General features: G+C 39.8%; 1 protein-coding gene across 2 annotated transcripts; it reads left to right on the top strand.

Moving 5' to 3' along the window:
• Positions 1–220: 220 nt before the first annotated feature.
• Positions 221–10,349, top strand: LOC307020786 (uncharacterized protein). 2 transcript variants are annotated; one of them, XM_079652355.1, is made up of 4 exons: positions 221–653; positions 1,865–5,085; positions 7,958–8,032; positions 9,666–10,349. In XM_079652355.1, exons 2-4 carry the CDS (start codon positions 1,889–1,891, stop codon positions 9,883–9,885), a joined length of 3,492 nt encoding a protein of 1,163 aa, XP_079508481.1. In that variant the 5' UTR covers positions 221–653; positions 1,865–1,888; the 3' UTR covers positions 9,886–10,349. The 2 variants fall into 2 exon arrangements, with proteins under 2 accessions (XP_079508481.1, XP_079508480.1); XM_079652354.1 differs by having other exon boundaries at positions 1,819–5,085.
• Positions 10,350–16,656: the final 6,307 nt, after the last annotated feature.

The following is a 16,656-nucleotide window of genomic DNA, read 5'->3' as shown; positions in this document are numbered from 1 at the left end:
GCAGAAAATACCCGGATAGAGTTGTCGTAAAAATGAAATCTTTTAAAATCATTGTTAATGACTTTCCTTGCTTTTTCACCTGCATGGTAATTTACACACAGTCCCTACCCCACTGATGCAAGTCATTTCCTCTCTCTCCCTCTCTTTCTCCCTCGCTCTGTTCTTCTTTCTCCACCCAGCTGTAGAACAGGATACATGAATGCTGGGGAGGAGGATAGTGGCAGAAAAAAGAGAGGGGGAGTGAGAGGGAGAGAGTGGAGGAGGAGGCAAAAAGGCAAGGCATAGTAGGACAGAGAGTGTTGGAGGGCAGCTCACAGTAACATTCTGCTGTGTTGTGATTATGGAGTGAGCATGGAGCAGCAGGACCAAAACAAGAGGAGAAGGGGATACAATGAGGACACAGCGTGGCTTTATGCCTGATCAATGAAAGGTAGATTAGTTCAGAATTGAGGGCTCATCAAGAATCGATGCTTTGCAGAAGGACCGCCTGCAGACTCCTATGAGTTTGTTTTCTACCACCAAGGGATTGGATGTATGAAGACAAAGTCCTTCCAAATGTGATGGATCAATGAGGACATAAAACAGAAGGCGTAAAAGTAGCTACTGACATTTGGACTCAAGAAAACTCGCAGCAGGATCAGACAAACACTCAGGTAAGCCTGCTTAACAGAATAATAAAAACACGTTTGGTAGGAATGTGCTGAGAAACAGTTCTGTTTTCTTTAGTCTTGATCATGTGAAGAAAGTGTGTGGCACTGAAAGAGCATGTATATATTTCACCCCAGCAAAGGAGAATTTAATTGTGCATTAACAGGGCAGGACAGTTATCACATTAAACGGTGCTGACAACAGACAGGTCACTTGACTGAGCGTACAGTAAGTAACATTAGGTGACACGAAAACCAAAATAATAATAATAGTCTGTACCGATAAAGATCTCAAAGTGTTCTCCTTTTTGCAATTCTGACATCCCTGTATGAAGGCTGTTGAGGGGGGTGGAGAGGAGCCTTGTCAGAATGTGTTTGCATGAAAATGTTGTCATAAATCACCGTTCGCGAGCCCAAACATTCACACTGCATTTTCAGTGTGTAATGATAGACTGCCTGTTAATATGCACAAAAAGAGTCACACATTAAAGCCCCGTTGGTGACTACGGAACTGCTGTTGCGTAAATTATTAAAATGACCTCTCACACAAGAAAATACTGGCACATGTGAATTTGTGAGTGGCATAGACACACACACGCACACAAATGCCAGCCGTGTGAAAGGGTGTTCCAGTTAAATGCACACAAAGCTTAATGAAGTCTATAGCATCAATGTGTGTATACATTATGGCCTCTTTCCAAGGTGAGCTGAATGTGGAGGACAACACAGTGAAAGCTGCTTGCTATGACAAACATTCCCATTAGAGAGGAGACAGAGTTTACAAAGCCGCAACATTTTGAATTGTATTCGATAAATTTGTGCTTTTTGACACTAAAAGGAGGCAGTATTTGTCAAGGAGTAATATAATATAAAACACTTATTTTCAAAGCCCACCTTTTTATAAGCATTAACAGATTTCTGTTTCTTATGTAGGCACTCCAGGTTGGGAGAGTTTTTTAGTTGAGAGCGTGATTCTTTCTGGCTTATCTCAAGTCTGCATTTCATTTCTGACAGCAATAGTTATCTTTGATTCCTGCGGCATTGAAGCTGTCCCTCGTCTCAGTTCTAGCTCTAAGCATTGTTTCAACTTGTCCTGCATTCTCATAGATTTCTCTCATGGCACCATCTCAAATGCCTCCCACTGTAAACTTGTTCCTCTCTTACTTTTTAGACGGATGTAATGGCGTGGAAATACCGCTGTTCTCTTGAATTACCAGACTTTTGAGACAGCCAAACAAGGGATGGGGAGAAGAGCCGCTGACCTGACAACTCCAGTTCCAGTTTTGGGTGTCCCTGCCCTGGTTGGAGTGCGTGGTTGGAGAACAACAGGAGTAGACAGAGCCCTGCTTCACACATGGGGACCTCAGTGCAGCGTGGGTGTTCAGACATCCCCGGGGGTAAGCAGACCACTCACCCAGCAAAGTGTACAGTTAACTGATACACTCTCTACGCCATTGGATAGCATTACTCAAACATCCAAGAGCTACATCACCAAGGAAACGGTGTACAAGGAGATATTACTTCTAACAAAGACTGACAAGGAGAAAAGGGTTATTTTAAAACAGAAAAGTGGGGAATCCAAGACCAAAAAAGAAGTGACTTTCAAAGCACTAGGAGGTGAGGCCTCTGAGGATGTGGCCTGCAGTCAGAGGAACAGTAGTGGGACTTATTGCTATGCCAGGGCAATCAAGACCAACCCACACTTTGCTGGGAATGTAACCAACGTCAGGTCTAAATTAAAATCTGCTCACCACTACACCAACGGCAGCGTGGTAGATTCAGAGGCGATCGGCGGAATTAGTGTTCACAGCGATGAGGCAGAGTCTGTCAACAGTGCACTCTCTCGTGAAAGAGACCCAACCGGACTGCAAGGTCATCATGCAGAGCGGTGTGGGAAGCTGCTGTTATCTGCTGCCCGACCTTTTGGAATGCCACAAAGAATATGCAGCCATTGCGGTGGCAGACAGAATGAGAAAAGCTCCAATACTGGCACTTGTCTCGCAGAGAAACAGCCGAAGTCGAAGTCAGCCTCCGTCTTGCCTACCACGCATGTCCAGATGCCCAATATGGAGAAAAACTTTAAGCCTAGCCATTGTGAAATCTCTGAGAGCATCACAAACAGAGACAACAGGACACTCGTTAATCCACAAATGTTATATTTTAGTGAAGAACTAAAGTATGGAAATACCCCACACCCAGCATGCCCAGTGCACTCTAAAGGCAATTTGGACACTTTTTCAGAGACACGTGCTGCAATTGATGCAACGTCTCCTCAACCCACAACCATCCTCCATGCCAAAACCATAACTTTTACTAAAGCAACGATTGAAATAAGAAAAGAGGAAGCCAGTATAAAATGTTTAGCAAAATCGCCACAAGGCGGTAAAGTCCCGCGACCAACAACTCTCGCTCTGGCTCCGCAGTTTGCAACAGCTACCAAACCAAACAAGCCACACACACACACTTATCCTAAGCAGTTTGAAAACCCACAAAACAACTCGGCGCAAAATAATGTGCCTAAAAAAGGTTTGTCACCATCTTCTCAATTTGAAAACACATCTACTACCAACACGCGCAAATCAATCACAAACTTTAATACTGTACTGGCGTCCACTGAAAGTATACCTGCTAAATTTGCTGATACGCAACATGAAATAGTAAGTGTAGAAATAAATACAACTCATAGGCTGGGAATAAGCCCTAAAATACCTGTCTTATTACAAGTAGCCAATGCATTAGACCCTGCAAGTCCACCACGTTTCTCTCGCAATTCTGCATATACCCCTCAAGAAGAAACACTATCAAGCTTTGAGGAAAATTCACCTGGAAAAGCATCTTTTATTGACACTGCGATGAACTCAAGTAGATTTTCCCTGCAAAACAAAACTGCGTCACATTCAATTCTCAGAACTGTTGTCCCACAGAACGCTTTGAATCGCACCTCTAGTTCAGATCATACCAGCACTGAAAGTAAATCTGTGGCTACACAGATCCAACCTATTCTACGTAACGCCTCAAAGTCCGAGCCTGCGCTTCATGTTTCCACAGGATCTGTAAACGCAACATTTAGTGAAACAAAACCCCAAGAATCAAGAGTTAGGTTGCCTTCAAGTGCAGCACCCAGTTCTACATCTACATGCAACGGCACTCTATTAAAAACTAAAGCCCTCAGGTACTCCTCAATCAATCTGAAAACTTCACCACACACTGTCTCCACCTCTTCATCTACATTGACAAGAAACCAAAGTAACGTCCGTGCCACAGATACAGCTTTGCTGCAATCAGCAGACACAACACAACACACCAACGTTCTTAATCGAAGTGACGCGCCTCAACCTGATCACACGCTAGCAACAGACAGCAGGTTTCAAAGCGGGAATGAATCTTGTGTGTGTGGTGTTGTTTCCAATCAGGAAAACAACTCAACAATGACTCCGGTTGCATTATCCGAGCAGCTAAACGTGTCAAAAGATCACATCAAAGTCAGTGATGCAAGCACCCCAACTCCTAAATCAGCCATTATTCCGGCTACTGAATCATATACGCGTGGAAATAAATTCAGTCGTAATCTAATCAATGAATTAGTTTTGCATGAGTCAAATGACCATGAAAATTCAAATGTGCCCCAGGTCACCGACCTTCAGAATTACATTTCCCTAATTAAGTCAAGCAGCTCTTGTCTCCGGGGTTGCATAAACACAGGGCAACAAAGGTGCACGCATCATCAAGAATACAAAGACACTGAACATGAGGGACAATCCACTACATGCCCACCAGTAAAGAGCGCCCAGGAGACGGATTCAAAAACAGAACAATTCTCCTCGGGATTCTCAGTCAGGCATGCGAATATTAGTCTTAAATATAAGGCCGACGAACGGACACTTTCCAATCCCTCAAAACCAGTTGTCAAAGCACAATCAAACAGTGAGACCACTTTCTCATCACTGAAACACACTGGTGCACATGTCGAGGCAATTACAAAACCTTTAGTTCTCCAAACCTCTGATTCAGAGCCTTCATCCCTATCACAAACACACAAAAGTCCAGAGCTTTCATTCACTGCACCATTCCCTTTTCACAGACAGGAAAAGTTTTTTATGCGCACAGGATCTGAATGCAATTCCATATTGCCGTCATCAACAAAGCTCTTGGCATCCATTTCCTGCCTCCCGTCCTGCGAGGCAGAGGCGATCGTCAGAGTGGATTCAAAATGTAGCACTGCCCCCCCTCAGCCGTGCCCAGAGGAACCTAGCCTGGCTCACTCGCAGACAGCTGCTGCAGCCCTGTTGCTGCCTCCTTCCCCACAGTGCTGCAAATCAGCAGCCCTACAGCAGAGGCTCGAGACTGTGGAGGCCAGCCTGGCAGCCAACAAGGACAGGATCACTACTCTGCTTAACATTATCCATGACCTGGAGACCTGCCACACTCCCACCAGTGGGTAAGATGATGTGTGTGTCTGCATGACTCCTCTAGTCTAGTGTAATGTATTGCTTTATATATAGGCTAACAGCAGCATTATTACATGATGCTTATCAAACATTTAGTGTATAGTTTAACTATAATACAAACCCTGCAGTGTCAGATATGACTAAATTATTAATAGACTCCACATTCAATTCCACATTCCAATAAAGTAGCTGCTTGCCAGATCTGGTCAAGGGAATTACTTCAAAAGCTGCCCTGCTTTGCTGATCTTTGACTTTTCAGTGAGTCATCATTTGCATTTACTGGATACACACAGTGGCCTTGCAATGCATTGGTAAACTGTATTGATTTTCAATCGAAAAAACACTTTTGTGTGTGTTTGTAAAAAGACATGTACAGTAGCCATGCTTATTCATCCAGAGTTAAGTGGAGAAAGTACTGGTTACTCTGATTGTTGCCTTTAAGGCGGGTTCAGATGACCCCGACACAACAGAGGGTGGGGGGGCGGGTTTGTCAATGCAAAGGTCTACTCTACTGTGACAATACTGCATTGCTTACACAAATATGTTTTATAATTGGCTAGAGGAAAGCTAGTTAATGTTAGCTCTAAGATGTTAGCAATTAGCCTGTTAGCTCTTAGCATTCTATGGGCTGCAAAGTCCTGCTTTTCTAAATAAAAGATTTTTAAGCCTTAACAGATTGTTGTGTTTTTATGTAAATAATAGGACAAAAACAATGTAAAAGGATTACAATTTAGAATTATTGACAGTTTACACTGACATGACTGGTCATGGAGCCTAGAACGTTGAATAATTGATAAAGCCTTGACTGGTGATGGTAAAAACAACCCATATACAACAGAAAAATGTAAATTGGGTGACAGATTCATCAGACATTTCAGTTTCTTTAAACCCCCTTTTTAAAAAATGTGCAACACAGTCAAAAAATAGTTTTGTTCCCAATTTTAATTAAGTTGATGGTTAAGGAATTAATTGAAATGCAGCAAATGAACATTGACTTTCTGTTGACATTGAATCCACCTTTGAAATAATGGATCAACAAGATTAAACAATTCTTATTTGCACTATTTCTTAGATACACTTGGATGTAAGAAGTTGAACAAACGTCTTTTGAAGGCCAACATACTGTTAATATGTTATGAAGCTGGGATCATAGTGTCATGATGTGAAGCCTTAACACTGGAGATTGCAACCAGGCCTGCGAATGTGTGCATGAGTGTGACAGAAACCTACTTGGGCATTTCGAGAGGGCATATCTCGGAGAGATTTATTTAGCCGTATAACTCTTCTGGGACAAATAACAAGAATTAAAATTTGCCTTCTGGCAATGTGTCTATGTCAATCATTCTCATCCACTGTAGTGTGCTAATAGGTTGTGACTGCCTCCGAGGTCATGTTTCAGAATAACCAGCTCCTAATAACCAACTGATGTCTGACATAATGCATGTTATACGGCCCATCGCTGCCAACATCAGTCTGGAAGAATATCACACACACAGGATGAGTGGTGAGAATAATAAGCTGTGAATCTGAAGGAATGAATTTTTTCTTATCCCTTTAACTGCCGGACCAAGAAAAAATTTATGGAAAAAAAAAATGTTGCATTTTCTTATCAAATGGGCCATAAATAATCATAAACACATTTTTTTTTTTTTGACTGACCACACAGTTTTGTTTTTATGAGCCTCTACCAAATGGTCAAGCTGGCCTTCTATGTTAAAGTACATTTTCAACAATCATACAGTACAGTATTTGTATGCATCAAACTCAAATAAAACACAAAACTCAAATACATTTTTCTTTTATGGAAAATGAGCAATATATACAAGCAGATATATTCATAAAAGATAATAAATTATAATTGGAAAAAAAAATGGAAAAAAGTAATGTAAAGTGTTTTTCATGATAAAAAAAAGACTTGCTCATCTTACTGTATATTCTGAATTGGCCTAACAGGAAACCACTGGCCTAACAGCACATGTCCATATTATCCTGTGTTGGCCTAACTTGCTCATCTGTGTGCAATTTTGGGCTGAATGCCATGCATGAAAGGTGCTATATCAATTATTATCACTCTTTCACTCTGAGACTCATAAGGCAGTACTAGATTTAGTGATATTACCATGAATCTAGCCATTTATTTACCATATTTTATTGGAAAACATCTCTGAAACTCTGAAAAAGTCATATTGCTAGCTTACCATGAAAGGCCAATTCGACCGATTGGTTGAGCATTTTTTTTTTTTTAATAATTACACCCTTGTTAAAACTTTTTTTGTGCTTTAAGTTGTCTAATTATGTTCAGTCAGTGCCCTGCCACTAAAATATGTCAAAAATGATATGGTTACCTTACAAAAGTTGACCAAAAAGAGTGATTTCTTCAGCAGTGATTTTTAGTATTGTCAACTTTCTCAGTTGAAGCTAGCTGAAGGGCATTCTGTTTGAACCACAGTGACATCTAGAGGTTGTTTTGTTCATAACATGTCAACCAAAGGGTAGAGCTGGCTGAATCAGATGGAGTTCAACTTTTTTTTTTTTTTTTCAACAAGATATCAAGATGCGAAATGTGCTCTACCAAATGGTGTTGCTGGCAGTTAAAGGGTCTATGTCAATCATTCTCATCCACTGTAGTTTGCTAATAGGTTGTGACTGACTCCGAGGTCATGTTTCAGAATAACCAGCTCCTAATAACCAACTGATGTCTGACATAATGCATGTTATACGGCCCATCGCTGCCAACATCAGTCTGGAAGAATATCACACACACAGGATGAGTGGTGAGAATAATAAGCTGTGAATCTGAAGGAATGGGGGAGTTTTCTCTTATTCATTGTATGAAATTATGTTTACTTTCTTTTATCCTAGTCGGCAATGCTTCAACACTGGACAGGACCTCAACAACTGCTTAACCTGCCAGAAGACTGCTTGTATTGTGTACAGGTGAGATAATAGTTAAATGACCATTTTGCTTGCATGCAGTGTTTGAACTGATAAGAGCAGCTCTAGAAATTAGGTTTCTTGCCCAAAATAGAACTATAGTTGCAAAAAATTATGAATATATAGTATGATATTGTGTTATGCCTTGGCGTTGATTATGACCAGTCAACCTTTATTAAGATCAAGAAAATAATGTTGGGCCGGAAACAATCTCTTTTGAGATATTTGTACAAGGATACTCCCAAAAAATAAATCAATATTTAAGAATGTCCCTCTGTAAAAACAGAGGGACCATGCCTTACTTCTATCAAAGGGCAACTTAAAATGATGGGTTTTATTCAAAGTTCATTTGTGTTCAAGGCATGGTTCAACAAGGCCGAGGCCATTTGCCATTTCAGTTACCGAGCACTTCTCTGTCAGACTGCCCACTTCTCCTCACTTAAAATGAATGACTAACTGTATGGGCAGCTTACTAAATGAAAAGCTCTGTACTGCTCATTTGTTTCATCGCTCAGAATACATAGGGAGATTACTTTTCCCCTCTGGGCATATCATAAACCTTTTCGGAACACTGTCAAATTAAAACACTGACCGTATGTGACTCCAGCTATTCACAATCCAGATTTATGGAGATAAGGATTCACTCTCTGAAATTTAAACTAGCAAAAAGGGACAAGTCATGCCAAAGCAGCTTGCACTTTAAACAAATATTTACAAAGATCACTTCACTTAAGATATGAAGGCATTGTTAATTTGCATAACATTTTATATTGTGTAAAAATGTAAATACATATTTTATTTTAGCTCTCTATTTACCTAAAGTAGCCTTATCTTGAAAAGTATTGTATTCACATCCTGCAGCAATTATTTAATAATGTTAAAATGTCCTTTTGTTTTACTAACCCTATAAAAAAAAGCTAATGACAGACGTTTATATATACCTTGTCCATTTTGTTAAAGATGTGATGCATGAAAACATATCATGCAATAGTTTTTAGCCCTCATATTCTAACTTTGATGCTGGTTTGCACCCATTAGTGGAAATGTTGCATCAGTTGAGACAAAAAACATTACAGAGCATTGTCCCAGAAATACTGTATTTGAAAGGCGGCTATGGAAATCTAAGTCTTCCCATCATCTTCTGAAAACAAAATACCTCACACTCTACAAAGCGAGACCTAAAATGGTCTTTATCTTGAAATATTCAACACATCCCTCCTGATCTACTTACTCCCAAAACTGCTTTTGCATGACAAAAACACATTACATAAGTTGATCTGCTGACTGCTGTGTGTTGCCATCTGGTCCTTAAAGGCCAAATGGAAGATAAGGCAATTTGAACAAAATGTGTGCACCTTCAAACACAAAGGACACCCTGCTGGGGGATGCCTTCCTGCCTGAACCAATCACCCATTTTGAAATCTGACAAGCGCAGATCCTCCCACACGAGTCCCACAAAGTGAGCCGTAAATACTAAAGCTTGATACATAATAGGAAAAAAAAGCTGGAAATATAGATTTGACAAATCTGAGCATTCATATGCATTCTTTTGCAAGAGCAGATACATTTTGTGTTGTTTTCAAGCCTCTGTTTTGGGGGGTTTTAGTAATTTTGGGCTGCATCTGTGTCTGTCCAGTGTGGAGTATGACTTCAGGCAGCAGGAAAGACGCTTCTTGGAAGTTCTGAACCTTTCGACAAAAGGAAATAATGCTTTCAACGCGCACTCCTCCCCTCCCCTGAACTTCAGCCTGCTCAGAAATGTCATCATTAAGAACTTAACAAAGTCAAAGGTGAGAAGCAAAAAGCTTTGCAAGACCCTGTTCAAATGGCTGCCCAGGAAAATCCAGCAAGTGTAGACCTCTCCACAAAACCTGTGTGCTGTTTTATAGCCATAAGCCTGTGTTTCAAGTGACCAGCAGAAGCCTTTGCAGAGGACTTCTACTCCTCCTTTCCTACCCATAGAATAAGGTGACTCTGGATTAGGCTCTCACCCAATAGAGTTCCACTCTCCTGCACATTGTCAAAGCTTATAAACATTTTGTACCCTTTATCTTTGTGACCTTCATCTAGTATCATCCATATTTCACATCTGAAGGTTAATGCTATTTTGTTGTCAATATGCCTGCTGCAAACCCCAGCCACACATTTCTGTATCTAATTTTACATAAACAAATCTGTTATTCATATTATGATTAATGCACTATAAGTTCTAGTTGATGTCACATTTCCCTTTTATCTGTCCCTCTTGCCTGCTTCTTAAGATTAAATGTGCAGCATAAAACAAGTTTTTTAACGGAATCATTTTGAAATGTAAAAATAAATGGGAATTTACTCACTGTTTGTTTGTCTGTAAATCTGTTCATTTTTCCAGAGCTTTGTTTAATTTAGAATGCTAAACCTCCCTTTATGAATTATGTGTAATCTGCTGAGACGTACAGATTCAGTGCATCCAAACCTTTTTTAAGACTGCAAACTAACCACGAGAGTGGAGAAAATAGAAAAACATTCATTATGCCTTTGTCAATTGTGCTGATGGTCTCCAAATCCCCAAACAATCTGAGCCTCATAAAAGGTTTCGGAGTAAAACAATGACATGACGAAAGGCTGCAATGAAGCGTGAGGCAAATTCAAAATGTCCATGTCCACATGCACACACAGGCACATGAATATAAAAAGCCAAGAACAGAAACAAAACCTTCTGGACGGTTTCACTGAAAACTTCATAAATTATCAGTGCAAGGGGAATATGCGATTTAGAGAGTTTTGGGGAAGAAATGGCATAAGAGAAACATATAAACTGTATATTGAGCAACAAGCCAAGCAAAGGTTGTTATATCACCTTTTGGGCTGAAAATACTTTGGAAGTGTTTTAATTAAAATGAAGCAAAGAAGAAATAATTCTGAAATTGAAAAGGCATTATTGCACATGATGCTTGAGGGAAAAGTGGTATAGCAGGTGACAGCCTCATGGCCTTCTGAAGGAAACAGTAAGTAGGTTTTATCTAAACTAGAAATTACAACAATGCATGCATACAGAGATGTAGTATTCAGGAAATGGCCAAACATCTTCACACATCCTCAAATTGTACTCATCAAAGTTACTCATACAGCGCTGTGCTGTAAAAACAGTGCTGTTTGAGCCTTTCATGGCACCAAAGGGAGATGTATGAAACATTAAGAGGAAGTTGAAGTGCTAAATCAGGGCAATATTCTCTTAAGATATAGAAGTTATATTATATAGTACTCTCAAATAAAGTTATTTTTTTATTATCAAGTTTTTTATTTTCCATTGGGCAACACTTTAGAGGTTTCTCAATACTCAAATTTCCCCTCCTCGACTCCTATCCTAAAGACTTAGTGCCGCCCACAGGAGATGCGAGCGGAGGACTGACATTGAAAGTGCGGTATAATGAGACAATAACAGGCTACATATGCGGACATACTGTATACACACACATATATTTATATAAATATATACAATTTCAGAATCAAATAAGTATGAGAGCACTCTCATAATAACGTAACACAATCAGAGACTGGATATATCCAGGGGATGCATGCAGAGCTCTCATTGGCTGAGATAAGTCCGGCCGTGCGTAACGCCTCCACCGTTCCCGGAAATGCATCCGCGGAGGAGCCGTGGAGGACCCATCAGAGCCTCCTCGATGCTCGATGCTCGGTCCTCGATGTGCATTTAGAGAAATTAGATGTCCTTTAACATGGCGCGCTGAAATCCATTTCAGCGAGTCACCGAGCCACTACCGGAGGACCGAGGAGTCGAGGAGTCGAGGAGTCGAGGAGGGGAAATTAGAGTATTGAGAAACGTCTTTTGAGAGCTTTCACACAATCAGGACTGCAGCCTGTGATTGGTCAAAAAGTCAGAAACACAGACTGCTGTGATTGGTCGACAGACTCAATCATCGAAATCCGTAGTTGCTAATAGACAGCTAAAGCTAATAACAGCTAGAACTGTTTTCAACACGGAACAATGGTTTAAAAAAAGACATTTAATGTTCGAGTTATCATGATGGAATTATTTTACAAAGTATCCAGAAGGACGCTGCTGATTAACAAAGCTCCTGAAACGGCAACCGGCAATATCGCACCAGGAACCCTCTTCGGAAAGGCACAGCAACAAGCTTCTCGGCTAAAAGTAAGTGTCTGCATGCTAACAGCCCGAAAGTTAATGTGGTATATGACGTAGTTCGACATGACGCTAAAACTATATTAAATTAAGTTCAATATTACTATAACATTATTTCCTCTTTAAGTAAAAGTAGTCATATCGCATTGTAAATACTGTAAGTGACTCTGTGACATCTAAATGCCCTTCAATTAACGTCAAAATGCACTTACAAAAAGTAAAAGTAACTTTGGTCACTATGCACAATGGCCCATTTCATAACACATAATCACTGTTGTCTTCATTTTAATGTTGCAGCTATTTTTTTACTGCTGTGCAAAGTTTATCTTAACCTTTAAAACATTCATGATAGATGATTTGTGGACAATATCTTGCAATATTAATCCTAATATGAAGCTCTAGTAGAGCAAAACATTTTTGCTTCTGAATTATGGTTGAGTAGAAGCATCAAATAACCTTAAAATAAAGTTATATTTTAGCATTGTAGAGTAAATTGGCACATTTTAGAAAGTTCACTATCAGCTGTGGCAGATCCCTCTATATAATATTGTGTTTATTTTCCATACTTTCCATTAACTTCTTCAAACAAGTGCATTGTTGATTTGCTTGTGAAAACAAACACTGAAATTACATGATGGTCTGGCAGGCCTTGCTGCTTGGCGTTTGAATGCTGATGGACCTAGTCTAGATAACGTTTCTGTATAAGCATTATACTGTGTATACAGTACATGTACCTTTCTTTGTATACAGTAAAGCTAGATCCTATTACATTACATTATTTTCAGAGAAACATTTTTATGAAACTTACTAACTAGCTAGAAATGTATAAAATGGGATGAAGAAGCGTCCACGCTTCCTTCTGCAGAGCGCTACATTCTTGACTTAAGAGCTCTGCTGAGATTCTGCAGCTCTCTGCCAACGGACTTGCCAATTTTGAAAAGTGGTTCTGCTAAACAATATTGCAGCAACCTCTTTGCACTAGAGTCCTAAAGCCAAAGACAAATAGGTCTATAAAACAAAACATAAACGGGGCCAGAAAACATATTGCGCTTGTGTTCCATATTAGAGAATATCTTTCACACAGAATGAAACTATTTGTCGTCTATTTTAACATTAAAGAGTTCAATTTCAAAATGGGTATTTCTATATCAGTTCTAACACTTCCTGTTGCTTTAAATGTAACAGTGTAATTCGCAGTGGCAGAGAAAAACAATTTACGTGATTGTATTTCTTCTTTTAAAGAGAAATAACCTGATCAATACTAACATGTCTGGTATGCCTCAGGAGAGGATTCAGCACCATTCAGGCATGAAACTGTTGTGCTGTTGCACTTAAGGTGTGCACAATTCTGTAAAAGAACTGCACCAAGAAGCACCTTTTAGCTGTTGTTAAAGTAGCATTTCCTCCATTGCTATAAGTGTTTTTCTTTCACCTACACGTTTGATCAATTAAACCTCCATTTGCTGTCTCACAATTCCTTTTGGGCCAGCCACCAGATGTTTCATTTGAAAGCTTTTGAAAAATAGACTTTGTAAGGGATCACATTTACATCTGCTTATTGTGTTGCAATTTCCGTTTAGTTGTCAGAGATACTTCTTAGATACTTCCATATCTTAAGTGTGTAAAATGTAGCTTTCCTTTTTCCTATCAATGTAATTTGTACAAATAGCAGTATGCTCCAGAATTGGTTACAAAAGTACCATGTCTGTATGTAAAGTGACCTTTTTTAATGAAACAATTATGCACCACACATGTTATTAGCATACTAAATGTATAAAAAGCAAATGCATGTGCAGTAACGTTTTATTTCAAAAACATGTTTCCATTTGCTGCACGGTGGTTATTAAAGCTGGTGCGGCTGTTCTGTGACGTAACACTTCAAACTAGCCAGCTGGAAAACGTTCATCTCTATTATGTGACATTCTGATATTAACTTTGAATCGAATGGCTCCCAGTAAGGTGAAAAGATGACTTGCACTGCCAGCACCTCTGAAAAGTACTGCCAGAGTCTGCAGCTCCATGCAGCCCTCAGCCACCGTCAGCTCATTATTTTGGTTCACTGGTCCATCTGGTTGAGGTCTAACGGCTCTCACCAGCCCCTGCATAAATATAATGGGTAGCTGCCAGCTCACAAGCTTAAATAAGCTGTACACTACCTGTGTGTGAAAAAAGGCAGGAGCTGAAGCGTTATAATGAATGTTCTAATTAATTATAATGCTTTATTTAGGCAGATTTAAAACATTAAACACTGGATGTAACCATAGGAGGTCATTGTTTGGTTTAAAGCTGAAAATCACACAGAGTTTATTAAAAATAATCTATTTATTCAACTCCAGAAAAAGATTTTCATGATAAACAATGATGGACATTTACATTTCACAATTGTTTACATTCCCCTAAGAAAAATGTAAACAATTGACTAAAAATGGAGATCACCCTGAATAATTTCTAATTTCAATTACTGCAACTGTATATAATTGGTCAATTTCTGATCCTTGCACAAAAATAAATGCCAGTGAGCCATTCTGATGTTATATGGTAGCCTACTTGATCTTACTAAGTCAATTTAAAATGCTTTTTAATGTGTCGTGATTACTGTTGTAAAGCATTATGAAGTATATGAAGTGCTTTTGGTCATATACAGTGTTTCCGCCAGGGGGGCGTCTTGCCGTCATTTGACGGCCTTATTCAGCTCGGACAACAATGGAACGTGCACGCTTTGGACACGATGAGCGGTGGAGGATGCGCGCGTGAACTGCGAGTGCCGGAGCCTCGCAGCGGCGAAACTGAGGCTCCGTGGTAAACTGTGGTAAAAAGAGCCGGCTCTTCTTGTTAGTGCGCCGAGCCAAATGATCCGGCTCACTAAAAAGAGCCGTAATTCCCATCACTAACGTAAAGGGATATTATCTACTATAAGGGATGGCTCAATTCAAGTCACGTGACTCTCTCTCGGGTGGACGCCCTCTCAGCCCTGGTCTGGCCGAAACACTGGTCATATAACTACCACAGTTAGTGTTATGTCAGTGTGATATGTCATCGTAGTCCTCAAACGTTGTGAATGGCACAGTCATGTGATGAGGACACTTCCGTGTGAATAGTCTGCTGGTAGTGGCATATTAAATTGTGTATTTAGTAGGCAGTAAGCAGTATGTATAGCCTACAGTAGAACTGGTTTTGCAGTTTGCAACCATATAGAATTTGAGGTAAGAATGAAAAGAATGTGATTTTGTCTCTAACTGCACCGGTGTAAGTTGCTTTCAACTCTTGGTTAAATAGAGGTTGAAATGGCTTTTCACAAGTGTTTCAAGGTCTCATTTTGAAGCTGGGCAGCGAACAGCCTTATTTTTTCTCTCATAGTCATTGATTTCACTTAAGTTAATGTATCACTGATTTAAAATGTTCCCAGCCTCTGCGAGGCCGTGAGCTAAATGCTAATAGAGTGGTGCAGCGATGACATATTTGTGTAGTCCGACCTGGAAGTGAGCATCGCAAAGGGCTCCCTTGACAAAATGCAATGGAATTTCCCGATTGGATTTCAGTGTGTTATGCTCTGTGGCAAATACACATTCATGATACTTAACACCTTTTGTTCAGAAGGAAATCTCCACATATTAACACAACTCTATGATTTTGAAGAGTAAATGCAAATGCCAGAAGTAAAAAGCTAACGCATCACCACCACTAACCTGAAGGTTGTCTCGTGTTGGTGGGATGATGTTGTTTTAGACACTTGTTAGCAACCACTATTTTTAAGACACATAGAAGCTTTGCATTTTATCGAGTGGAGTATTTACTGACATATATTATGTACGTTTACATTTCTTCAGCTTGTGTAAACCACAGACCTTATTTCATGCTTCTAACACAAAAAACCATTGACTTTGAGACAAGGGAACCGGAAGTGCTGAAATATTGGTATTGTTAATTCTGGGTTTTAGGACATGTTTGTGCACCACTCAATGTTTGCGTGTTACTCGAGTTTATCAGTCTAAAATGTGCTAATGAGCAACATGAAGTGCAACTGAGGCTGATGGGCATTTCATCAGTTTTGAACTTTGTTTTTAAATCTATTCAGTCGTTGTTGATATCTTGCAGTCAAAAACAAAATATGTGTCATGGAGGCAGAAAAGTAACGGAATGATCAAGGATCATCATGGGGCAAAGATCTGGAAAAAAAGATGAGATGTTGAGCATGCAGTTATAGTTAGAGCTTTAATAAGGTGCAAATATTAACACTTTTACAAAGAACATGGCCTAATTGTTAGAATGTTTGAGCATAGTCCCAATGGGGTGGAACGACCGATTGACAGACACACGTTTCCTCTCCTACAGCCACATTCAATGACTCTGTTTAAACTGACAAACACAAACAGTATCCTGAAAAGGCCACTGGTGTTGATTTGCATTTTTTAGCATTTCTGCACCACGCTAAGCTGTATGTGGCACCAATGATTCATGCATATTTTTAATCCAGTAGAACATA

Source organism: Notothenia rossii (assembly GCF_949606895.1).
Source record: "Notothenia rossii genome assembly, chromosome: 9".
Classification (NCBI taxonomy): Eukaryota; Metazoa; Chordata; class Actinopteri; order Perciformes; family Nototheniidae; genus Notothenia; species Notothenia rossii.
This window is presented reverse-complemented; position numbering and strand designations above follow the sequence as displayed.